Source organism: Mugil cephalus, chromosome 17 (genome assembly GCF_022458985.1).
Source record: "Mugil cephalus isolate CIBA_MC_2020 chromosome 17, CIBA_Mcephalus_1.1, whole genome shotgun sequence".
In the NCBI taxonomy this organism is placed as follows: domain Eukaryota; kingdom Metazoa; phylum Chordata; class Actinopteri; order Mugiliformes; family Mugilidae; genus Mugil; species Mugil cephalus.
In genome coordinates this window covers 9,857,412-9,884,418 of record NC_061786.1, presented here as the reverse complement: position 1 = coordinate 9,884,418, position 27,007 = coordinate 9,857,412, and the positions used below count along the sequence as shown (strand labels likewise).

Sequence of the window (27,007 nt, the reverse complement as noted above, 5' to 3'; positions counted from 1 at the left end):
ACCTTTCCATTATATAACTGCGAATACAGCGTACTCTGTATTCTACTGCATTCTATTGGCATCCAAAGGTGAAAACTTTAATCCAGCTTAATAGAAGTGTCAACAATATACGTGTTTTGTCACCGGGGTCATGGCAGGACATGGAATACCAGCTATGGTTAAACACTCTGCTGATTACTTTTCTGACAGCAGAAGCTTGCAATGAATATGAATGGATGAACTGTATTTGAACTGCTTCGACATTCATGCAACACTGCATTATCACCGTTTCCTCCCATCACTGCATATTACAGCATATTTAAATTAGCGCGGACTACTTCAGTGTGCGAGCGCGGAATTATGCTGTCGCCTTTGGCCATGCATTGTGGTGGTTTGAACAGAGCATTGGCTGGCGAACATTTGCAAATTTGTGATCAAAAACACCTGTTTCTCCAATAGCCCTCTGTCAGTGCTCCAAAACTTCCCCTTTTTTTTGAACTGCAAACGCCACGATGGGCTGTTTCCATATCAGAGCTCCTTTCTTTTTGTTAAATGAAGCTTCTTGCATCCAGCCCTGTTTGTTCCATAGGGACAAAGCTTGATACACATGCACCGGATGGATGAGTGTTTACATAATAATCAGAGGGAGATTTAAATGGCTCACCTTTGGGTTGCAGACGGCGAAATGTAAATAATCATCTCTTTTGTGTGTCATAACAGCGTCTGCTTTGAAAACCGATTATTTATATTGCCAGTTTCTGCTTTGCATAATGTGTACTTTTGCATGCATTAAGGCTAAACCTGGATAAAAACCAAGAGGAGTAGCACTGATACATTTCAGCTCATGTCCTAAATCTTCCTCCTCGCCGACTCTGACTCTTGCAAGCAATGATGCCTTTGCGGTGCAAGATCCTGAAATATCCAAGCCAAGCATCTCTCATGGAATTTTATTTGAGATATAAATGTGTCATAATAATGTCCCATCAACTGGCCCTGATGCCTAACATGTTAAAAACAACACTTCTGGACATATACTGTCACTCAAACAGTTGCAGTGATGCATACTTGAACTGAGGTGCTGTCTATTTAAAGCAGCTCGCAAAGAAAATAGCAGCCTTTAGTATTAGATCCAACATGCTTTATTGCAGTGCGGGGCGAACGCCTTGCTTGACGTTTGCCAAAAAGGCATTGCAGCGTTGAATGAATGGGGTTCTTTGAGTTTTAAACAAGCATAAAGGTGGTGTTACATAAATCTGCGGGATCATTACCTTATAGTATTCTGCATGCTGAGTTTAACGCACTGATTCATTAGCTTCAGATGAATCATCTGCTGCTTGTTAGGGAAAGTGTTTGCATGACACATTTCCTCTTGGAATTCCCACTCAGCTCAGTCATTTACTGTAAGCCCCCAGCTATGGCAGCGCTGGGTTCACTTACCTTTTTCTTCTCGCTCGCATTGACTCAGTGTGACTCCCCTTCTGTTTTCAGTGCACCTGTCAGGTACTTGATTGAACCAGATAGCTCGGTGGTGAAATAATACTCCACCTCCTCATGTCTAAATAAAGATAGAACAAGGTGAGAACAAGGTGTTATCTGCATATATTTTAACCCCCGGGCATGATACTAATTATGCTGTGTAAAGGTTTCCATTACATATATAAATCTCTTGATGGAATTTGAACGTGATGACTGATGCCTTTGGCACGGGCCTGGCCTGATGTGTTTGATTTATGACAAAAGCCGAGCTTGCCAGAGGGCCCAAATGACTGTATGTTATCCCTGCGACGCCTCAGTTCACATTCACAGCATCTAATGGGCGCAATCCAACTGAGGTCAACGAGTCAATCCCTGTTATCTTCTCAAATCACCATGACTCAGACATCCACTTACTGTAATATCTTGTGAAAGGATGATGGGGCACAGACCCGTGCCAGAGCGTTGACTGTTGCCCCCGAGTTGCTTTTGCGGTCTGGTGCCTTTTCATCTATCTCGGTGCAAAAATTGGCCTGCGGATTAAAGAGCGCAAAGAATCCAGTTATAACTGTTTAAACGTTGTCATCCCTCATTTGCTCAGTGATTTATGGAAGATGCCGGCTATTTTTCCATGTCCCACGTGTCTCTCATAATCCCTTTAAGGATCAGATAACTCTATTTGTTTTCATTTGGGGATGTCATGTAACAGAACAGGGGGACCTGTGGGTCCAGGTTCAGATAGAATTTCGTGACTTGAAATTTCTGTCAAATGAAACACAATTACAGCGTAATCTCAAAGGCGTTTCATTTCGATAGGCCAGCCATATCAAAATGATATGAAACCATAACAACATTTTCAATAAGATCCGTCTGGTTTGAGGCCCTCCACATTCATATTCCTGCTCTACAGACAATAAAAAAAAAAGCAGCCTGGTTGAAAAAACGTTCTCATTTATTTATTTTTTAATAAATGTTCTTCTTTGCTTAGGCCTAATGTCTGCGGAGGACAGCAGTGCTGCTCTGGGTGGGCGCTTGCACCAGGAACCAATCGCTGCATAAAACGTAAGTTTCCTCAACATTGTATGTGGACTTTAAATTAGCATCACTTGCACGAAGATTCTATTCTAAGAAGTTCTAAGAAGTTTTATTGTTTGACAACCGAAGTCGTACATGTTAGGGAAGTCTGGAATCTGCACACAAACACACTGACATGCATCATGTATATTAGACCTTCCTCCACGAGTAAATTTTGCAGACAGGGAGGCTTTACAGTCTTACGCACACGGCCTGAAAAATAACATAGTAAATGACTACTAATGACTATCCTGTCAAGTAGAATTGCCTCGTGAAAGTTTTCCTAGAGTGTTATTGCCCCCACGGCCATGTTCATCATGCAGAGTTGGCCTTTTCTTTTCATGTAAGCTCCTCGCGTGGAAATTACCAGCACTTAGCACTTGGCTCTCTTTTTGACACCAGCCCTCAATTATGGAGGGAACTGCTTCTTCTTTTATTTGACCACAGCAGTATTGGATATCCCGACTGCCAGACAATTAAAAGTGGAATGGAAGACACCGGCTGTGAGTGAATAATCAGCCTTGTCTTTAAACCCAATACTGACAGAGGCAGGCGCTTAAATAGTTCATTTTCATCATAACATCATAAGGCAAAATTCCAGCTTTTCAGATTTAACTTTGTTAAAATGGAAATGGTTCCAACTAAGACCAGATTGAGTACTTGCATGTGATGTTTCAATTTCACGTTTACGATCACCATTGTTTGCTGCAGGCTGAAATAACAGGTTGGACATCTATCTTTAAATTTTATAGGCCAAGTAAAACCCACACTGCAACAGGCACCTATCTAGTAGCTAGCTATACTTTTTTGGTCTTGTTTACTGTTTTCTCCTCTGCTAATTATCTCCCCCTACACACACACGCAGTTCACAAATTTCAGACAGTCAATTACACAACAACCTGGTTGGCCCCGGCAATCTTCTTATTAGATCTCCTGCCTCCATGCAAAGCCTCCTTCCTTGTTTTTTTTGTCAATACCCAGATAAAGACAGACTAAAGGGTGTCAATTACATCTAACGTGGAACTGCAGTTGGCCAAATTAAAAGAGTAAATACTTTAAATCTGCCAGAAGGTAACAGGTTCAGTTTAACACGCCTATGTTAAACAACGCAGTGCTTCTGAGCAGGCTAGGGGTCTGTCCAACCATCTGGACCCTCTTACAGTGTTGGCTCTCACCCAGGTCTGACTGGAGGCCATGCTATCATCAGCTGAGTGAAGCCCCACGGCCGGCAAAGTGCCAACACAAAGGCCCCAGACTGGAGCTAGGACTAGAAGCCCCCACGTTGAAGACCTCCGTGGAGGGAAACAGGCTCAGGCTATCTTTATTCCGTCCTCACCAGAGACCAAGGCTGCTTTATTAGGAGATGGCAGCATGAGAAAACATGTTCACAGTGGGGGGAAAGAGACGTAACAAACCTGTCGACTGGGAGAAAAAGTAAAAACACAACGTGGCTGAGCTGTGTCTTGGAAAGTCTAGATGAAGTAATGGTTAATATTAAATATGTCAGCTGCAGGCTTTCCCCGGAGAGGCTGAACTGGGTGTCTAGAATCCTAACTTCCTAACAATGCCTTCTTGTTGAGCTCAGAGCAAATATATGACAGGAATTGGACTACTAGCTGTCCAGGGATCGCGCCTACATGTCTTTAGAAATATGTTCATGCAAAGGTCTACGCCCAAATCTCTGCGGGTCTGGTTAGAGATTGTCATCTCTTTCATTAAAGACTCTCTAAATCCCTGCCCACGTCTTGGCAGGTTTGGTGCAGACTGTCTCTGTTTTCAGCTTTGGTATGGATGGATAGCAGACACATCCATGTGACGAAAATAGCCAGTGTTGTGAAATAGAAAGCTTTGATTCATTAAGAAGAGTATTGCATTTCCCCTGCATGTTTTTTTTGTCTTCTGGCCAAATCACATTATTTAGAGATAAAACTTTAGGACCATAGTTTTACCTATGAATGATGGTTGTGAACCAAAGGTGTGTGTGTGCGTGTGTTTGAGTTGGCTGGTAAAGTGAGGTCAGGTATAAACTTGACTGCATTTGTTTACTTACAAGCAAACCATCGTAGGTTCTCTCGAGATTAATCTAGCATCCTGCTTCTGGGTCTGCACTACTTATCCCCCACCGTGTTGGGATTCACATCTGCTCATCGAAAGTATTGCTGCTTAGACGAAGGCCCGGGGGAGCCCATATTGATGCCTCGCCCAGTACTAGCTCAGCAGGAGTCCTGCTTTAGTTATAAGATAAGAGTGCATTACTGTCGACACCTTCTTGACACAAAACCCAATGAAATATTTGTACATTTGTGCAGATGTTCGCAGTCAAATCTCTAGGTAACGTTTTCTAATAGTTTCCATCAATTTAAAAGAGTCTTTAACCAGCAGCTCAACAGCACATCATTCATTAAAGACGCCAGTAATGGTAAGCCATGGGAATGTTGTACAGCTGCCTAAACAGTAATTGCCAGAAAGAGAAAGCAGCTTGTTGGTTTAGTACAAATCGCTCCCATTGGCTCGCGTTTGGAATGGCTGCTGTATACAAAATAGTAAGTAACTTAGCTGTGGTATTAGAATGGAAGTTTGGATTGCTGGCATGTTTTAGGACAAATACAGTAACCCTCAATTATATGTCTTGTATATTGGTGTAGAATTACTGTTTTAAAGTTTTGGTTTACTACATTTCCTGTAGGGAGAAACACAGTAAGAATCTTTAAATCCACTTTTCCCAGAGCATAGGCTTAAAAGATATGTCTTCTCCTCTTTGTCTAGCTTCAGAAGTCTCACTCATATTATTTCACCTTTCAGTGAGGCCTGGTTGCCGTAAAAAGGTATTGTTGCTACCTGCTTGTTTGACCAAGCTTGTCTTATTTTTGATGTCTCTTCCTGTATAATTTTTTGCCAACTGCACATTGGCAACACCCAAGTTAGATAGCTAATTAATTCAGCATTCTTCTGGCCTACCTGCCTGGGTACAAGGCAGCTGCAATAATGCCACTCAAATCAGGTGGTTTCCAGGTTGTGGCGACAGATGGATAACCTCCATAGTAGGGGTGGGTATTGGCAAAGACTTCATGATACATGAGTCACGTTACGATACATTATTTCGATATTATGATTTTGCAATACTCTACATAGTTCACTGAGAAATTTTAAATGCAGCTTAAAATACACATTGTGTATATGTACATCAGATGACAGTGATAATTCATGGGACAATTGAGCCTAAAAACAATATTAATCCAAATGATCCATTTCCAATTTGTTGCACTTGTACAGAAGTGGTGGTGGAGGTGTGGAAGTTGTTTGGGTTGGGTTGTATGTATTACAGTTATTGTTATTATAGTCTGTGAGTGATGCAGGTTACAGGATTTTCCTGAGAGAAACAAACTTAACAAAATGGGACGGCACAGGGGTATAGTCCAAAATTAATTTGAAATATAGTTCAAAAACTTAACACATGAGCGATGGCTGGTATAGTGTACACTATTTACATTCTTGAGAATGCAGTTTTCTGCATTTTTGTATTGAAAACCAAACATGGCAACCTGTTGATCTACTAAGCCAAAGCTAGGTGCCACATTTTGCCACAGTGAAACATACACATACGGAAACTGTAGCTCCTCCAGCCATTATTTTCACTAGTTTGAAAATGAGTTGGCACCAATGGAAAGATCAACAATTAATTCAAGAGCTTCCTAAGAATCCTGGCTTGAGTTTGGCTTAAATGAGTCAGACTATGCTGCGTGGCTGTTGTGTTGTGTAGCATGTTCTTACCACACACAGAATGAATGAATGGATTAATATAACATTAAGACCAGGAACCACTGGGTAAGGGCTCCCTGCAGCACAGGCGGGAACTGGCTTTCATTTACCTGAGCTCAAAGTGCTCTCTAGGGTGCAAGCTTCTAGATTCTGCCGCAGAATTAACTTCATCACACTATACATCAAAATATTTTGGCGAAAGCACGCAGTACATATGGCAACGTGCTGCAACAGCCAACAGCGAGAGCGCGACCCCCCCAAAAAAACCACACAGATGGCTCTTGATTTAAACCTGTTGTCTTTTGGAGAGTGCAGATGAAAGGTGCATCACTCACTCGGAGGAATAAAGTTGTTTTCAGTCTCTTAAGCGGTTGGTGATTGACAGACTGAAACGCGGTAGAGAGGGGTTTCTTTTTGATTGCCTTCCAGCTTTCTTTGGCCTGCTGTGCTACTCCGAACCCCATCCCAGCTCTGAAATAACTACTCGTGCACAAAAGTCCCTGTCTCTCTCCCGCTTTATTTTTTTCCATCACATGGTAAATTTCCCTTTCTTTTGAAACAAAAAACAAACTTCGCCATCAACTCAACTGAGCATTTAATAGTCAATCTTTCAACAAAACATTGCAAAATCTGATTACTCCACTCAAAAAAAAAAGAAATAAATTTCCACTAAAATCAATGTGGTCTAAATTAATTCATTACAAAACATACATGGTAAAAGTAGTGATGATGTTTTTTTTTTTTGACAGTGCTTTAAATTTAAACCTAATCTTACACGCGAAATGCCTTTAATGCTTCTGCTATAACATGTGGGGAGCAGCTGGTGCAGTATCAAGGACATGCATGTGTGAACGTTTTCTGACCTCCAAAGCACTACCCAAAAATGTAGGTTCCCCCATCTTCACCTAATAGATACAAGCCGCCTCAGTGGCACAGACCCTGACACACAATACAATGTTTAAATGTACTGCACCGGGTCTTTTGACCTCTGCACTGAGACAAAGACCCACAATGAAGTTGAGGAAACTGGCCTATCTACCATTTACAATATTTATTGTGCAGCAGTGCGCTCTTGCAAGTTTGTCACAGCACACACGTGCTTCATAGGATATTTTACGATACGCGGCCGGAGGTCATGAGCCAGGGTCAAGCACATGACGCAGCATGCACTGCGGCCCACTGAGTCACCAGGACCTTGCTGCTGAGTAGATGCATTACTTTTCCAGCAGTTACTAAAGTGATATGATGAGTCAATATCCTGTGGAAAACGGGCAGTTTTTTAATCTACAACGTCCCGTAAGAGGGTGCAGAGTTTAGCTCACAGCTTAGAGAAATTTTTACGAGGATCAGGAGTATTATCTCACTAATGAAATCATACAGTATGTTCGCAGTGATGAGACATTCAGGCTGCAAAAGCCAAACTAGCGAAAGAAAAAAAAAAGAAAAAAAGACAGCGGCGAGACCCAAGCCGACAATGTAGCGTTCTCTGTTTTACAAGAACAGGAGATGGTTTTTAAGATGCTCGTGTTCCTGGCGATGTCACTGGTCTGGGGTTAAAATTACTGCTGCTCAGACAGACAGACACAGAGCCCTCCTTAGCTTTATTTGTCGTGTGTGGATTTGTAGGGGTGCTGCAGTTTACAGTTTGGGGGCATGACACTCCTTTGGCAGCCCTGCAGAGAGTTATAGCCCATTAGACAGTTCCTGTAATCAATACACACCCCGTCGTCCCAAACCCCGTCATTAACACAGACGCTGGACAGCTCGCTCTCTCGGTTTGTCTCCCCAAACCAGGAGTGCTGCTTTCTCCACTCCAGCTGGCGCGTCTGTTTGTAGGTTGCAATTGTGTTCTGTTTTGGCCTCCTGCGCCACATGTTTTTCTAATTGCTACCATAGACAAAAGTGAGGTGAAAATAAGATGCTGCTCAGCGTGTGGAGCTCGAAAACTTCTTGCAGAGTTTCGTTTATTTGCGCTTTCTTCATTAGCTGTTGATGGGAATAATGAAGAGAGAGGTGGTGTGCATTTAGTCACGCAAGGCTTGAAAGTATTCTTCATTAACACTCGGTAACCCTTTCTTTTATTTGTTCATTGCGTCATACTACGAGGAGGAAAGTCAATGTTCTGAAGCTGATCTCTCTGCAATGAGCCAATGAAACAAGCCCGAGCTTGATTGACAAAGAGCAACATTAAAAACAAGCACCCCTTCGCCTTCGGTCACGCACACACGCACACACACACACACACACACACACACACACACACACGCTCACTGAGGCCACAGTGTTGTTAGGGTAGTCTGCAGCCGACCGTATATCATAGCACCCTCCTGCTTAAAGACCATATGGAAGTTGTTGGGATGTGATCCCTCAGGAGGATGGGGTTTGTGGGTTTTTGGTGAACACCACGTCTCACAGAGTCAGCTTTACAAGTTGTCGGCGCACTCCCCCAGATCCAGATATCCTCCACGGAGCGCCCCAGCATGTGGCCCATTAGAGGCTGTATGTGGGAGTACGAGGGGTGTGGTGGAGGCACAATGCAGCATGGCTAAAAGTAATGTACACATCGTCATGGGTCAGATGTAGGTTAACAAAATCCCCCCACTAAGCTTAGGTGGGTTTGGAGAATAAAAGCTTTAACTACTGTAAAACCCACACTTTGATTGGAAAATGTGCATCTCTGACGGAGGCACCTTAATTTGGTGAAATATTACCCTTGTAAGATTTACCACAAAGGGAAAATAAAGGATCAGTCAAGCGGTATCAGGCTCCCTTCCTTCTGGTTTTGATTAGAAAAATGGGGAAGTTTATTCTTGAACTTTTAATGAAAGCCTGCAGAGTTACAGTAATAGCAGTTTGGCTGTAGACAGCCAAGTTGGCATTTAGCAAGTCTGAAAACGATAACACTTAGACTGGCAACCATGTGGAAATCACATGTTGCAAGGAGATTAACACTCACTTGAAATGATAAGCACCGAGAGGCAATTGCATTAACTGCTCAATAGACCAATTCTTACTTCTTCAGTGGGGAGTGAGTCCGGATGAGAGGTACGTTTTTAACTTCGTCTATCCGCTCCGCATTGCACAATCTTGAACACTTGAACTCTTTCATGAGGTCTGTCAGGTTCTGTGGTGACTCCTGAAGAGAGGCTCCTGCTGTCATCGCACGGGGTTTACCAGCCTATGTAGTCATGCCCAGTACGGCGTTATGCAAGTTTCAGCAATTCACAGTTAACCTACGTTAAACTTCAATAGCCAAAATAAAGCTGGATTTTTGTTTCAGCCAAACCTCTGCTGTTGGTATGGCATAGCTCTGTACCTTGTACTGTGGCCTGCACAGAAATGTAACCACAGAATACTGACTGCCTGCTTCCTGCACATCGTCTACTCAAAAGTCTTTTCTCCCCTCTGTGTTGCAGAGATTTCAGTTAAAGCAGCCACTATGTTCCAGGGTCCATTGATTTGAAGACCACAGAGAAACTCAACTCAGCTGATTAGCCAGAGACTAGCGTTTTTTGGCGTAGCTACAGAATGATACCGACGCACCGGCGCACAAGTATCAATGCTTTCAACGGCCACTCGCGTGGGCTCTGGCGCAAGCTCCGCGTAGATCCATTGCCAAAGCTTAAGTTGCCTAATTTTTAATGATATTTCAAGCTTTTATTCTCATTTCCAACTTCCCGTCTCTCAACTTTCAGCGTTTCAAAGGACCCTCAGTCAAACCTTTTGTCATACTCTACTAAATTCTAATCTCCGGAGCAGCTCCCAGCCCCTAAATCCCATAATGGTGCGTAATTCTCTCAATCCGTAGAGGGTACTTCCCAAGATTATGCTTTCATTATCAATATTACTTTCAGAAATGTCAGGTTACCTCTGGCAGCAGTGTTGACCAGCGTAAAGCGAGGAGATTTCTCAGCGTGCTTGAATTATGTCAGATCTGGGTTTCAAATTGCCCCTCGCTGAATGAGAGGACTGTAAAGATTTGATGGGTTGTGTTACTTTCAGTCAGGGAGAGAGGGGAAGGCAAATCTCGAGTGGATTGTAATGGACTGGAAATGAGTGCTAAGTTGGAAATGAGAGTCCGGTGGAAGGGGGACAAGAATGGCAGTCTTACTTACGCTCACATGCAAACCTAAACGTACCATAACGGGTAACTCACGAGAAAAATTATGAGCTATACTTAACTCTGCAAATTCCCAGAGATTGCTTTCATGTAGATAGAGAATTAGTGAGACCTTTGAGAATAGAAGTAGTATAAATTACATTATAGAAAAGTGCTTGTTTAACCACCAAGTGAATAGCGGATATGTAAGGTATTTCCTTAAACATGGCCAGTCAAGACTTCCTCGCCCCAATGCAAATCTTCATGTGGCTCAAGTTTGAGAGGATTGTTCTCAAATATTGTTACGCTGTAAATATTTTAGCCAAACCCGAAGAAAATGCGGTTTCTACAATAATAATGTGTTTATTACCAACCCGTCTGGCTCAGCGTGTTTGTGTGGAATGCTCAAAGCTTCCAACAACAGCCCAACAGTGTCCTCTTTTCAGATGACTGGATGTGGACACAATCTCCGAAAAAATTGGCCAGTCTGTCTCGGCCATAATTAAGGCTGAAGTGGCAATGCCAGGAATGTTTGCCATTTCTCCCCTTTTATTTCCGATGGATTCTCATTTTATTATTACTCTCGCAAAGTAATAATTGCTGCGCATATTTGTGAAATGGATGGAATGCGAGGCAATTAGTTTTAATGATGTGCAAGAGAAATCTGCACGACAGCAATTACCGTGACAATGGGCTCAACAGCCCAGAGGCGGGTAGCCCGGAGACAACACAGGATGGGCAGTGACGCTGTATGAAGTGGTTCTTGGGAGCTTTGTGAGGTTCATATGTCAGAGCCGGAGTCACTGACCTGTCCGTTTTGTTGTCAGCGCATTGCATGTTTGTCTGGTGTCAGCTCCGTGCCTCACAGCTGAAAAACAGATCGCACGATCGGGGATACCTCAGCGCAAGCCAGCCGTGAATGGGTTACTCTCTTGCCCTCTCATTTCAGTTCGGATAGTTTATTTGAGGAATGCAGTTTCACACATTACCAAGCTCTCCCCCTCCAGCATATTAACTGGAACCTGTGGCCTACAGTGTGTGATCCACCGCTTCATCCCCAAACTTGAGGTTAAACAGACTCTGGACAAGACGGTGGCACCCGGCCAGCCCATGCTTTAGCTAGATGATGTATTTCACTTCTTGCCAAACAGAGCTCAGACAATCTCTATTTTATCCCGTGATGGAAAATTCGGATCACATACCAAGTTATACAAATCCGCAACCACATCTCTCTAAATGTGTACACTTCATCAGAAAAGGGTGTACATTTTCCCCAGTTAAAGCGAAACCCTTGAATGAATTAGCTGGTCCAAGTAGAATTGGCTTCACCCAAATGCAGAATAGAGTGGTGATCTTCTGATATTTAATCCTCAATTTGTTAGTTTTTCTCATCGCACCGCAGGCCGACAATGGAAATAAACGTCTGACGCCATGCAGTGTCGTCATGTTTTCTCCCTTCGCCTCGGTTTTGAGCTCTCGTCATCAGAAATGGCATCCTCGGGGCCCAGTGTGCTTTCACTCAAGACTAAAGGAAACATAAAGTGGCGGGAGTACTGTGTGGTGTTGCAATAACAGGAAGTGTGCTGCAGGTAGAGCGCTGTTCGCACCCAGTGGGGTCCCTTTCGACTGCCACCGTGCTTCGCTGCCAAGAGCCACGGCAACGTTCCCGCCTGCGATCCGTCAGCGTGCACGGCATCTGTGTCAATAGCATTCCACAGAACCTGTTGACAGAGGGCCGCTGTTTGTTCTTGCCACCACAGACCAGTGGCCTGATTTACAGTTTGAGGACAATGTCGTAAATCTTCAAGCGCCGTCTACTACATACATTTGTGTCACAAGATCGAGAGCTTGTTTACTTTAAATTGCGTGCCGGGGTGTTTTTCAGTACTTGGGAGTGTGATGGGAGGATTGTGGTGAGCTCGTGGAGTGACACAGATTATTTTTCCATGACCATGAAATAACCTCAGCACTGCGTCTTTGCAGACTATTGATAAATATTGTGCGCACATTCATCTCTTAAGTACAGTAAGCCCCACCAGATTTAGTTTGTTTTTCAAATGAAGGATACGACTCTACAGGCCCATTTCTTTGATGAAGTGTCAGATATTTGCAGCTGGCCTCCAGTACACAATTTTTCCTATTCGCTCATGTTTTTTTTATGACCTCTTACTTTTATTACCCCTTTCAAGCTGCCTCTGTAACAGTGAAAGCATACACTGGATTCTAGATCAGGGAGCCGTTGCTTATAGAGATGGTGGCAGCACTAAACTGAGCCGCAAACCTGTCATTTAAACTTTATCTCAGTGAGAAATTGGATAAAGACATAATGCAAGTGGTCATATACATTCAGACTGAACAGGCCAGTTTAAGGCTCGACAGAAATTGAACATGACAACCCCTCCAGGCTCTCCTCTGAATGAGAAGGACAAAAATGTTAAAGAGGTGAAACTAATGGAGCCTTGATTGAATCAATTTAAAGTGAGCCCCTGTGTTGAGATATGGGAAAGCCATTTCTGCTACTGCCCCATCATGCAAGGGGAGGGGGGGGCACATGCTCTAACATGGCCTGCTGAAAGCTGATCTCCATCTGTGCTCTCTCTTCAGCTGACTGCCAGCCCCCCTGCCAGAACCGCGGCTCCTGCAGCCGGCCACACACGTGTGTGTGTCGCTCGGGCTTCCAGGGACCCCGCTGTGAGGAGGTGGCCCCGGAGCAGGTGTACATCCGCGATCGAGGCGGCCTGAGGCGCGTTCAGCCTGGCACCAACCCTTTCCACAAAGACCAGCAGCAGAGGAGGCCCTCGGAAAGGCACGCAGTCGGCACCGCCAAGGTCCAGACCCCTCAGCCTGCGACCACCAAGCAGCCCGTCCATACCGCGTAAGCAATTCCCTGTTTCTTCTTTTTATAGCCAGAAAGAGCCCCACTGTTATGCCAAATAAGGGTGCCCTCATAAACACCATTTTTAGACTTCCACCAATCAGCCACAACATTAAACAACATTAAAACCACTGACAGTTGAAGTAAATAACCATCTTGTGACAATGCACCCCCTCACCCCGTAGCAATAACAAAAAACACAAAGAACAGTTCAAGGTGTTGACCGCTGAATTCCCTATCCCAAACTCATCAAGTGTCTGTGGGATGCACTGGAACAAGCCTGATCCACAGAGGCCCCTCCCCTAAACCCAAAGACCCCCACGAACAACATTCTGCTGCCAGACACCACAGGACAACTCAGAAGACCCATGTCCATTCTCTGATGAGTCACAACTGTTTTGCAGGCACAAAGGAGACCTACACAATATTAGGAACATGGTCATAATGTTATGTCTGATCTGTGCATGTCAGTACTAAATTAAAGGGATAGTTTGCTTTATTTCAAGTGGGGTTTCTTATTTATTCATAGTAAGTGCACTACCTTGGTCGACACATCCCAGGGGCGTGGATGGGGTCAACAGTAAACCATATCTGTAGAAACACGCATAAAACCAAGGTCACTGGGTCTATAGGTTAGAATTTGAATATCATCTCCAATGTACCTGCAGTGAACTGAAACTATTATATTAATCTATATACTTGTCCAATCTGCCAGACTCCACTGGCTGCAACAGAATTTTTCACAAAACATACGAATTATTGGTCTGCTGCTGCCTCTACTTCATTTTTTGTGTGTGTGTGTTTAGTGTGTGTCACACAAAAGCCAACGACCATGTCCTCCCAGGTTAAATTAATGTTCTTGTCAGAGGAGTATGGCTGCTTTGAAGAGAGCGATACAATGACTCCACTTCCTTGTTGGATAAGGCTGTCTGACGGAAAGGGAAGGCGATGATAATCTTCTAATTATAGCATGCACTTTGTAAACGGATATTGATTTTTTTGACTTAGGTCTTGTATTAGACCTATCCTGTCCACAGATCATTGTGTGCCGGTCCAACTGGGAATGTGCTGACCACATGATCTGCTGAAGGTTGTGCGCTGATTGTGGATAAAAACCTCATAAAACCCCAATTAAAAAATAAAAAAATAAAAAAAGTCCCTTTAAGTCCTGTCACACCGGAGCGTAGTGACATTGACTAGTTACTACTTGTAAAACTATTTATTATTATTGCTAGCAAGCTAACAGTGAACACGCCAGGACTAACTTGAGAGAGATACTGAGAATCTCCTAGTGAAATGTCAGTTGGCGAGCTTGTTAGCCTCTAATATAAAAATAAGTTAACGTAATTTCTTCAAAAGGATGTGTTGCACAATAAATCCTTGTTTCATAACCATCTGCTAACCATCCAGGCACATGGAGCGGTACAGCTAGGAAGCTCCGACGCTTCAGTCATCTGGCTCCTTGATCAGGGGTCAGCGCTGCCAGGATGGTTTGCTGTTGGTAAACGGCTCCAATTTGCTTGTCAAACACATCTTCCTGAATGGCTACACCGCTCCCAACGAACCCACACATGGAGGCCATTCCACTGAAATCCTCAGATTTCTTACATTTGAAACGTTCCAGTGGCCAGGCCTTCATACTCTCATTTTTTCACCTGTCACATCTTTTTCATTTCGAGCCCATCAAACCCATGAGCACAACATGATATTTCTTCCCGGAATTTGTACTAATGTACAGTATTTTGTGTTTTGTTCACAGAGGGATATTTGTTTTAGCTGCAATTACTGTCATACGGGCAGGGCTGCAGAAAACAAATTGACGCGCGCCGCTATTAGAAATTTTTTTGAAGGGTCTTGAGCAGACAGTAGTTCATTACTAACAAGTGCAGCGCAGGCTGTGTTTATCGTCGCAATAAATCAAACCAGATGACTGGCTTCGTATGTTAAATCTTTAATACGCTTTCAGTTAAACAAATATTAAAGTGAAGCAGGCGAGCATTTGCTACAGTCTCCTGCCATGCTTGAAGAAGTATTAAGTTAAATCTGTAAAATATAGGAAAATATAACATGGCGCACCAGACAGAAGAATTAACCCCTGCTTATTGCTATGAAAATAGAGCAGGAAGATTATGTTTTCTTTAGGCTTTGGCCATTTCGGTTCGTTCTTTGATTTATGGAATAACTGTGACTATAATGTATCCACATAATAATTGCTGAGACGGAGATCTCTTCATTGCATTCAGCATATTCTCCATAGACTACCAATCAGACAGGCTTAATAGTTTCTTGGCTTGGATGTCTCGCTGTTTTAGTTCCAATCTTGTTGGAAAAAAAGTTGTTGGTTTGATTAATCACCTCACCATGGCTAGGACTATATTCTTAATCAAAGCTGTTGAAAGGGAGTAATTGTTTCCGGGAATATTTTTGATGGATCGTTATTGCTTACAGGTCCAAACTTATCTTGTCAAATCCCACTCCGCTGTTGGACTCGGGCCCAGCGCTTTTCTAATCCGCTCACAGTCGGTTTAAGTGCCATAATTTGTTCGGGCACTGAGGTCATCGTTCGCTTTTTAGCCAGTTTGTCATCTGGGTAATTTCTCCCCAGCAAACCACTGAAACATTACATGTGACATTTATGGTGCTCCTCTCGCTAATCGCGAGGGTGTTGTGTCACTTTGGGCTTTTCCTGGTGTTATGGAATTGTGCTGGCGGAGCCATCCACACGTTTGTGGTAGCTTAGTGAAACTTTACTAAATGTTTTGGCAGATGGTTCATAAAAGGGTTTTTATACATCCTCCTTCCCCAAACAATTATCTTGAAGTCATAGTAAATCTTCTAATCAATACAAGACCTCTGAAGAGTGCACAGTTGCTTTGCATATGTTTTCTTTGTTCTTGACTCACAGGACATATTTGAGTCCTGAGTCACCAATCTGGGATAAATACAGAGAGCCTCGGCTGCAGGTTTAACATCGTAAGAAGCAGACAGTCTTCCTGACTCACCACTGATTCTGCGATGACTGTTTCAACCGTCATCTTTGCGCAGAAACTGTCTGAGGTGCCGGTCAAGATGAACCATTTTCCTTCGCAAGATTTCCAGTTAATCCAAGCATTAGATGTTGTAGCCAACATATTTCAGACAGAATAAAACCGCCTGCCAAAATTGTAAAATGTCTTCATTTAAGCATTAATCAAATAATTATTTGAATACTTGACTTGGTACTTCCAGGAAGCTATTTGAGTGCTTGTGTAATTCACATTTAAAGCTTAGCCCTCGTGAACTCTTGCAGATTTTCTGCATTCTCTCGGCCCGGAGTGATCTTTTAGGGGCGGAGCAACGTTCCCCCTGGAGAAGTGGTCGATGCAAGTCTTGGTTTCGTATATCAGGACGAGGTTCCACTGTTTCCAAAGCCAGAGAAGCACGAGCAACGTGAGGTCACGGAGAGTGAGAGTCAGGAAGGAAGACCGCTGCCAAGGCTCAGGGAAGGAGTAAGAAGAAGAGAGTAGGGAGGACAGACACTCGGGCTGAGATAGATCGTGTTGGCCTTGCCCCCATTTATATGCTGGGGGAGCAAAGGCCGCACAGTGCATGCAGCCAGTCTCTTTTACTTTATCCCGACTAGAGAAAGTGTGAGGTACTATATATGTCTTTCTTGGAGCAGACGTTGCTTGTTATGTCAGCAGCACCCTGTTACTAACCCAGCCTGTCAAGTGGCGCCAAGAGCAAGAAATAGTGTCAAGGAAGGAATGAGACAAACCAGAGGGGAAAGAACAAAAAGAATGATAATAAGGAAAAAAGTCACAGAGAGAGAATGTCATCTGTTAAGCCGAACAATGTGAAATTCCTCCATGTAACCAAACATCAGTTGTGCTCCTTCTGTCCAGACTTGACCATTTCACTGTCCGATCAGTCCTCATTCACTAAAAGTCGGCCGTGTTCGCATGGCAAGAGGCGGCAGACGGGAAAAGTGGAGTGTCTGCGGTTGGGGTTTGTCAACATCTCAGCGAACATGATACTTTGCTAAGTTTTCAGCAGACCTGCATCTAAAAGTTGTGCATTGGGAGACAGACTTTTCTGATTAGGGTAAGAGTAACTCAAAAAAAAAAAAAAAAAGTGTGTGGTCTGGTTAGTCTGTTGGGGGGGTGAAGGCCAGACTGTACTAAACTATTCACTCATAACCAAAAACAAAAGAAAGATTTCAATGTCCTACTGCTCGCGTCATAGTTTCAAGCAAACAAACGTTGGCCTGGCATAGCCTGTAGATTTATTCATAACAAAGAGTACACACTTGAGATGGACTCCTCCGGTCTAAAAAGGCATGCACACAGGAACAGTTGTAGTGATGATGAGTACCTTTGGCAACGCAAAGTGGGCAGGCACCACATTCAAATGATCTTAACTTGATGTGAAAACTAATGGGAACAACTGATACAGCTGACTTGCAGATGCTGCAAACCTTTTTTGAGTTCCCCAAATGCAAAAGAACACCTTCCGCTAATACCTACCACCACCAAATGCACCATGCTGATAGTGGACTTGGAGCGTCAGGCGAACTTGGATGGAGCAGTGATGGCAATATAAGCTAGTTATGTCCATGCACTAGCAGTATTTCCCTGTTGTACTTGTTCCCCTCTAAAACATTTGGGGTAAGAGGCAACCATTATATGTGGACAGGCCTTTTTAGTTAGCCCTTACCCAATGGTATACCAATACAGTTCAGATAGCTTTATGATCAAATGTGCATTATTGTTAGCTATAGGTTATAATTTATTACATTCAAGGCCATCAAAAATTTAGATTGTTTTGAAGATCTCCTGTGTGAGCACTACTTCTTAGCTTCTTGTTTCACCAATGATGCCTCTTTACAAGTTGCTGGTGTTTCTTTCAGTACAAAGCTTTAATGATTCCATGTTGCATCTCGTTAACAAGTTCATGAAATGGACCCAAGTTTAGCAGCCAAGCTAGCTTTCAGTCTTCAGTGTTTCCTCAAAAATCTAACTATTGCCTAAGAACCTTGTATATATAATTTCCCCGGTTCATACTAGCACAAGTAAGACACTTGATGTATCTTCTCAACACTTCATACTAGCATCTCATTCCTCCTTCATCCATGCAGAACATGTGACTGATCATTCCATCCAGAAAATGTTTAGCTCATTTGGAATTTATATCTGAATCCCGTGATGGCAGACAAATTGTATCTGCTCTCAGGCATATCTGGGCACAGCTGCCTTCTGAAATTGCATTTTAGAGAATAAACCATACCAGGAACTGTCCTACTGAAGCTAGATTTATGTGTGACAGCTTAAAATAAAAGTCTTTGCAGGATGGACAAAACATATGAGAATCTGAGACATTGAGCACAACTCCATACACTGCTCCCTCCTCTTGTATTCCCGTCTGTCGGTCGTCCACCCCTAATCTGACCCTTTCAACTGTTTCCCAAGTGTCCCAACTGCCTGTTCTGCAGGATTCATTGTAAACATTTAAAATAGGTACATCCTATATGCAGCTGACAAACAACTAACCATTTCCTCCACTGACCTGTGCTGTGGAGCAGATCTGTTTCACTACAACCCAGTGTTTCCTGTGGCCACCGTGCTCAGCAGCAGTGAAGGGCTTGTCCCTGTCAGCACGAGATCCTGCAGATCACAAGTCTGTTAGCTCCCAGTATGAAGGTCAGGGCCAGTGGCTAGGCTGGTGCTGTGATAGCGCGCAGAGGACGTATTTGCCACCTCTTATGTCATCTCCACTGCCCCAGCGTTCTCTGACATCAGTTCTCTGCAGGAAACAGAGCAGGGCATGGCAGGATGTGTGTGCAGGTCATCCCTCCAAAGGTCATCTCTCTGTTTTCTCTTGCATAATCGCACTGAGGACAGCTGGCAGCAGATACCAGACCTTGCTAACAGGAGTTGATTCTGCATGCACTTGGAGTTGTATCAGTTGTCTTTAAGGTAGAATGACGTATGCAGTAGATCTGGTGATTATAGGATTACCTGAAACAATAAAGATGTCTGTGTGGGACACACCAGTTGTCTTTGGTTTGTTGCTATGTGATTGTTGTCTGAATGCAGTTTTCCTCGCTGTTTCAGAGGAGATAATACTCAAATAAACCAAGCTGAACTATCCATCTGTGATATGATAGCTCAAAAAATCTATGCCATTCAGTATTTCCCCTTTCTAACCCTTCATCTGTTTAACTATATGCTTAAATATGGATCAAACAACAACATCTGGGGCTGAAGTATTAGGCCAATGTGGAATTGCCCAAATCTGCAGTTCTTTGCATGTTAAATTACCCAGCAGAAATAAACACATTTGCAGCATGGCATAAGATCAGTCTTGCCCTTTAGATCAAATTTCCCCATTCATGACAACTCTAGAGGGGTGTCAGTATCAGTTTGAATTCTATCAAGGCTTACTGTAATAGACAAAGAAGGGCATTATCCATTTGAGAAACAGGTTGATGCCATCAGAGTTTGCCTACAGTCAATGGCCTAGACACCACCAACTCACACACCACCTCTTTGCCAATAACAAGGGAGTATGGCAGAGTCAGCCTCAGACCTTTAGACCTGCTCGTCAGGAACCCTTTATGACCTCGTCCATGGTATGGAACCATGGAAAAAGCAGAGTGATTTGGAAGAAAGAAAGAAAAAATAGTTGGACTTGATGCTACATTTTCTATGTCAACCAGCATCAGTATGTAAAAGAACACATGCTCCAAGTCAGCCCTTTATGATTTGTTAACGCAGTGCTGTTTCAGTCTTAATTCCTGGTAATTTAGTGTCAGATGATGCCTAATCAGGGAAGCAGATCTTGAGTAATGCTACCATTATGCTGAACCCCAGATTTGATTCAGTGTAACTTGTTGAGAAACTTGCTGAAAAGACATTTTGGTGTAAAAAATCAAAGACAGAGAAGTGACACAGTGATTTATAGCAAGAAATTTTGGAATAACTCACATTTAAAGCAAATAATCACCTGACCTGAAATAATGTTTGTAGACATAGAAATACTCATCATCCATACAATTTTTCTCAGCATTAACTCGTTTGCTTATATCTGCAACAATGTTTTCCCGGTAACTAATAGGGCTGGTGGTTATGTGGCTTGTTGACTCAAGGCTTTGCATGTAGCCACACTCAGAGGAAGCTGTGGTCATAGTGGGAGTTCTCCATGATAATCATGGATCACTGGTTGCTTTCACTCCAACTCCAGACAAACCACACCACCAACGCTGCTGGGAGCTACTGTCAAAATCCTCAAGGTGACCCCTGCACCTGTGCAGTAATATTGCTTTACCATCATCGCCAGTGTTCATGCTAGCGGTGTTCGCAGAAAAATGCGGGGTATCAAATACAAAATGCGAAACTTGCATAAAAAATGTACGTCGAAAAGCTCGAGTGGAAATTCGCTCAACAAGTTTCTCTTAACTCCGATGAAAGGATAATAAATTAGGAGAGCTTCTCAAATCCCACTGTAGTTTTACATCTGATATTACTCTTGATACCACAGACTTTGATCGGATATGGGTGTTTTATGACTGAAATATATGTATATGCATATAAACATTCGGCCTGGGAAAGTTTTCTGCCTGTACCACCTGGCAGTGTGCTTTGCTTTCAAAGAGAACATGTCCAGAATCATCCTCTTGTCTCCCTTTTTGCCGGCTGCCAGACAGAGGAGGCCTGCAGATGGGGAGTCGGTTTAAAGTAGAGTAAAAGGGTAAAGGGCAGGGTAATTCCCACAGGTTGTATATGCTTCTCTCCTCTGAATAATGTTCTATCTCTCTTCTAAGCCAGGCATGTGACCGTGTGTCTAGAGTTGTGATTTGTATCCCTGTGTGGGTAGACCGGGAATGAACTTGAACGGGGGTCAGGTTAACTGGCTTTCTGTTTGCAGTGGTGTTTGTATTGTGTGCTTGCGCTAACAACTTGACCTATACCCTGACCTCGGTCCTGGTGAACGGTTTCACGGAATGGCAGAGGGCTTTCCGGAGTATGGCTGGACTTCCTCTGTGGTGTTTTTGCCGCGCTTGGGGTGGTGGGCTGTGTACCTCTGCTGCTGTCGGCTTAACGTTAACGTAGCATAATGCGGACTCTGCTATGGAGGCCACCCTGTCCTCAGGTGAACCCTCTGCAAGCTGGCATAAAGGAAATTTTAAATTTCTCATATGACGGTTAAAATGAACCAAGACTGACCCAGCATATGCCGTTAAACTTTGTAATATGTGTGTCTGAATGTCCTGTAGGATTTTGGACGTGAGGAACATTAATACATAACAATGCTGACCGAGCCAGGCCAGGAAGAGCTGCTGCGTTTCTTTCTACAAAGACAGAGCCAAACGAGTCCCATGAGCGTTTGGCTTCCTGCTAGGCCAGAGGGAACAAAGGACCATAGAGAACTCTCTGCATTGAACAGATACAGTATGTCTTTCTCACCCTCCATCCCGGTTATCCCAAAGCCCCGTCCGAAACACGCTGTCTGCGCCGTAGTGCCAGCGTGCTTTGCGTTCGCGGCCAAATCGCTCTCATCTCGCGGGCTTGTGCAGATGCAGCTGTCGGAGCAGCAAATGTTGTATGGCAGTTACAGGAAGAGGGGCGCCTATCCCAGAATGCACTCCAGCCTCCACCCCCGGCGCTGAGGCAGATGGAGACAGCATCAATCAGGCTCATCTCCCAGATATGGGGCAGGGCGTTGAAAGCATGAATTAGCAGTATGACTGTGCAGTTAATCTATTCAGATGTCAGGATGTAGGGTTCCTGTGGGGCTCAACATTGGAGTAGGCCTCCAAAAGGGGCAAACATACACAATGTGCTCAAGTCCAACACACATGAATTTTGCGTTTCCTATGCAGACGTCTACACTCAGCTTTGTGTTGGCCTTCGTCGTGTGCGCATTCCACCCTTGTGTTCGCCGTGAACCTCTGCTCAAGATTTTATGGCTTTTTAAACCATATGTTATACGCCTGCTCGAAAATTCCTTCAGTCACCTTTCTCTTTGGAAACTTTTTGTCAAAGCGGTCTGACATAGAACGCTGACCAGCATATCGACAAAATCTCAGTCAGCATTTTCTAATGGATCTTCCTGCTGGCCTGTCTTGTGGCATTTTACTAAGTGAATGATCACAGCAACTACAATAAACTGGAGAATATTGAATGGCTTCTCAGCTCAACATGCCTGCAGGCCTCTTGATTCAGGCCCCTGAACCACAGCGACCACACTGCTTTGCTTCCATCCAAAATCTGGGCTTTCTGGATTTCTTATAGTCTGAACATTCGACTTTTTTAAGTGCCTACGTAGAAACGAAGACATTGGCACTGCTGCCGGTCGCCTGGAGATTAAAAAATGAACTGTTTATTTCACAGATTTTGGCCTGTGATTGAGTAGACGGCAGCAGCCCTGTGTTTTGATCATTTCATGTCGGCAAACCTCAATGAGGTCAAATTTACAGAAAATCTATTTTCATGCAGCTGAAGTTGTACCTATAAAATTAAGTGCAACTTCATCTCTTTATTTGTCTGTGCAGCACTGTGGCTGATCCAAATAACAGCCTTTTCTCAGTAGATTTCTCTAGAATATTCTTTGCTTGCTGTTATCCGCTAGGCCCAGTTGTTGTACCAATATAAGCCTCATACTCCTCTGGGGTGAAAAAAACAAAACACTTTCTGAATCAATCCAACCCCACTGTAATTTATTTCACCCATTCTCTGGCTGCTAGTAGCAGGATTCCTGGAAGGCCGTCCAGACAGAGAGAACATGATTTAATCCAGCCTTAGTGGCTGGTGCGATAAGGCCTCAGACACACCCAGATTTTCACAGGGGGAAATATACTTCCAGGACCCACAATTATCCAAGTCATAATGACTAGAGATGTTATCAAAGAACGACCGGGCTTTAATTGCTCACTGATGTTTGGCCTTGTATGACCACGTATACGAGAAAAACTTGTTTCAGTTCAGAGAAGCTCAAAAGTAGCGAAATGCTTTTCTTTTATTCCTACTGTACAGCGCGGGACACATATTGGACGTCTGGAATTCCTGGCAAAATGCAATTTCCTCACATTTCATCATCTTGTATTAGCTTGGGTAAAACACATATTGTGTCCCAATAAATTAAGATTCTGTATTTTTTTCTCCTTTTTTTTTTACTTCTAAAAGGAGCAGATGTTGCTATATGTTTTTTTTTTTTTTTTTTTAAATAGCTCTGACAAACTGAAGCTACTTTTTACTACTGATGAGCTGTGCTATGATGTACACATATTTGTGACTGGAAGTGAACATCTATTCTATGGACATCATCCATGGGATAGGACTCATGTGTTGTTTGCATCAACAACTGCCTTCTTGGTTTCCATCCAGAATCTGGGCTTTCCTCATAACTCTGGTTGAATTCAAACATGGTCAAAGAGGTGAACGGTCACTGGAGCTGAGGTGGGTGGGTGGGTGGGTGGATGACACTGACTGGGAAGAGAGTTCAACTGGAACGCCCCCCAGAGTCGGATTTTCTACTCAGAAAGTCATAGAATCTTCATACGAGTTGAGTTACCAAGATGGCCGCCCTGTGTGTAAACAGTAGTCAAAAGCTTCTGTAATATTCCGTTTATTAGCACTTCTGATCAGTTTTTGTTGCATTAAATCGGTTGTACAGACAGTGTAAAAAATTTTAGTAAAAAAATCATGAGTTGGTTCAAGATATCTGTTCGATTTACAATTTTAAAATCTTAAATCTTACAACAACAATCTTAAATAGCCTAAATTTACTTTAACATAATAGCAATAATATTTTTTTAAAAACTTTAATTTCAAGCTGCGCTTTCATGGACTCGGCCATCTAGTTTTCCAACTTCTGTAACTGGAACCCCGATAACTCAGGTGTGACGTCATTCCCAATGCCAAATTTCGCCCTCTGATGTCTGATGTGCCCCTACCTGCCACTCGAAGCGGTCACGCCCTAAATTATGAACAACTCTGTATAGTTGTCAGGAATGGAGGAATGAGCTTCAATTCTTTTGGAGTCAACTACAAATGTTTATTGGACACTGGCTTCATTTTTCATCTCTGGAGATTGCCACTTGGTTTTAATGCTGTCTCGAGCTTATTCACACTATTGTAGAGGCAGATTACACTAATAGCTACTCACTAAGATCAAGAATAGGTCAAATTGTCTGAGTTTTCATTTCATAGCCTGACGGTCATTCATATGACAGATGGAATCAAATCAATGTTCTCCCGATACTGGGCCAGCATGGGAATCATCCAGCAGTCAACCTTCATGATGAACATCTTTGCAATCTTGGCTTCTTGCAGGAACCAGGCTTGACACCATTGGCCGGGGCAAAGGCTTTAAACAAACCACAGTCAACCCTGTCCATCCTGCTCTTCAAATGTCGATAGCCAAGAGCTTCAGCTATCGTTGCGATCAGTGTTTCACTCATTGACTACTTGTCCTCTAACATATTTGACAAGTTCGAGGCATGGACTGTATAAAAGAATCATGCACTGTCTGTACACAGTCGATGTCTCACTGACCCACCATCACTTCTCATGGTACAGAGTGGTATTAAAAAACACGGACAAGTGTACACGTGTGTTTAGATGTAGCTCAAAAAATGATCTTGATGGCCCCATTGTTTATGCTACATCAAGCAAGTCTAGGAATAAGCAGGTCTGGCTCTGCCTAAAGGAAAGAAAAGGTCAAGCTACTACTGTGAATCAATTCGCTTTAACAATGTGTGAGCAGGCTTCGAGATTATCTTGAAGAAGCAGAAGAAGAAGAAGCTGTGAGGAAAGCCACGACCACGAGGTTCAAACTTTCACTAGCAGAGATTAAACCTTTGCTAAAAGCTGTAATTTAGGGTAAGACTTTAATGTGACAGAGCCTGGTGTTGGGTTATTTTTGAATTTCCAGTGAACACAAGCTTAACCACCATGCCACTGTGTGACCTTGTTGCTATGAGGCACACGCAACAACAGCATAATGAAAATGTCCTTGGAGTTGTATATTATATTTATTGGTGCATGCTAAGGATCAGACCTCAGGCTTTTATTGAAAGAAACACGCAGGGACTTCAGTGGTGCACGATGAAGCGATGAGGGCGTTCTGGATAAAGTCTGAGGAAGGAGATGTGTGACCACAGTGGGGTTTGACCACTGGTGGCATAGATGTTTTTGTGCACATGCTCGTGGGTAAACAGGGGTTTATTCTTTTTCAGTGTTCACCTCCAAAAATACACCAAGTCGCAGCTAAATGGGAATTAAACATCTTCACTGTTTTCCTCATATGGAGACTACTTCCTTTTAACAAAATAAAACCAAAACAGGCTTAAAGATGTAATTAGTAAGTAATTTCAGATCAAATATCTGATATAAAAGTTCACAATTTACTAAATCTGAAGCAAACAAGTCATTCTTGGCACCAAGGCTCCAGCATCTGTACAGCTTATCTGGAGGATTTTCTATTTTTTTGTCTATGTTATATAGTTAATATCTTGGATGTCGCCGAGAGTCATAACACTACTGGGCTTTGACTAGCCAAACACGGACAAGAGTCAAGTGTGTACGTCTTTGCTAATGTTCTTGAGTTGAGTACCTCCTCCTGGGACTGGTTTCAACAGCCTGCACTCTCCTTCCCTGTCTGCAAGCTGCAGTCTGTGAAATGTGGAGCACCATCTGTTGTAGAGCCACTTACTGAAAAACATCTCTCTTGACGTTCTAAAATTTAAAATCTAGTGCTAAAAGATTGATTGTGTCTGTCAATTTTAAGCCTCGCTAACAGTGTATCTCTTGGAAAATAGTTTGCAAACTTTGATGCATGGTTTAATCTTTAATGAAAAACCATGTGTATCCAGATTTGTTAACCTTTGCCTTGCCACTCGGTAGGAAACCCTTAAAAGCCGTGGAATGGGGCCAGTAGGCTTTGTTGTATCCAAAACTGTTTGTACCCCCCTCTTCACATAGTGCTTTGTAAGGTCCACAGTGCTCCTTCTTTGGCTGCAAAAGTGCATGTCCCAAATAACAGTCATAAATCTTCTCTTTTCTTTGTTGCCAACAGTGTTTGCAGCGGTTGAGCAGCACAAAGTTCTCATTGTTTCAGCTGCTGTTTGCACAGTTTTTCACATTTCTGCTGCTCCCTCCAGTCAGACTGATGATGCGCCTATCCAAGCACCAGTCTTAGAAACGTTTAACGCTTCCCCTGGATGAAATGAATGTGTGTAAACTTAGATTTACACTTGGTCTTTGATGGCCATCATTTATTTTCCCATTTACCAAGTAGCCTTCAAATTGCCCTAATTATGTTCAGTACTTATGCAATGCAGGCTTTGGCTAATGCTCCCTACTGGAAAGAGGCAAATGGAACTATTAAACATTTGTTTAAATAAAAAGAATAATGACTTGTTTTTCTTAAGAAAATGGAGCGACTCTTGTCGTAAACTTACAAATGGTTTCTGGGCTTTGCCGCTCATCACTCTGGAGGACGCGTCTAGTCCAATACAATGTGAAATCGGACAGGACAAAGTGACAAGGCTGGGAGCTATCGGGTTGTGCAGTGTGACCCAGACTGGGATGCACACGCCAGACACTTCTGCCTGCTGTCAGGCTGTCTTGTTTAGACAGTCTGTTCAAAGCCAAATGGCTCCATCCAATAACCAGACAAGCTCTTCATATCGGTCTATTTTCTGCATTAGCTCCTATAAGCCAACAATCCAAGCCATTAAATGTGGGTCCGGACTTTGGTATTCTCAA

General features: G+C 43.2%; 1 protein-coding gene across 1 annotated transcript in view; it reads left to right on the top strand.

Annotated features, from left to right (window-relative positions):
• The window catches only part of LOC125023483 (latent-transforming growth factor beta-binding protein 2-like), an 81,355-nt gene that overhangs the window by 734 nt on the left and 53,614 nt on the right, over positions 1–27,007 (top strand). Inside the window, exons 2-3 of the mRNA XM_047610780.1 lie at positions 2,441–2,514; positions 12,989–13,259. Coding sequence (XP_047466736.1) covers positions 2,441–2,514; positions 12,989–13,259 — 345 coding nt within the window. The remainder of the gene's footprint in view (positions 1–2,440; positions 2,515–12,988; positions 13,260–27,007) is intronic.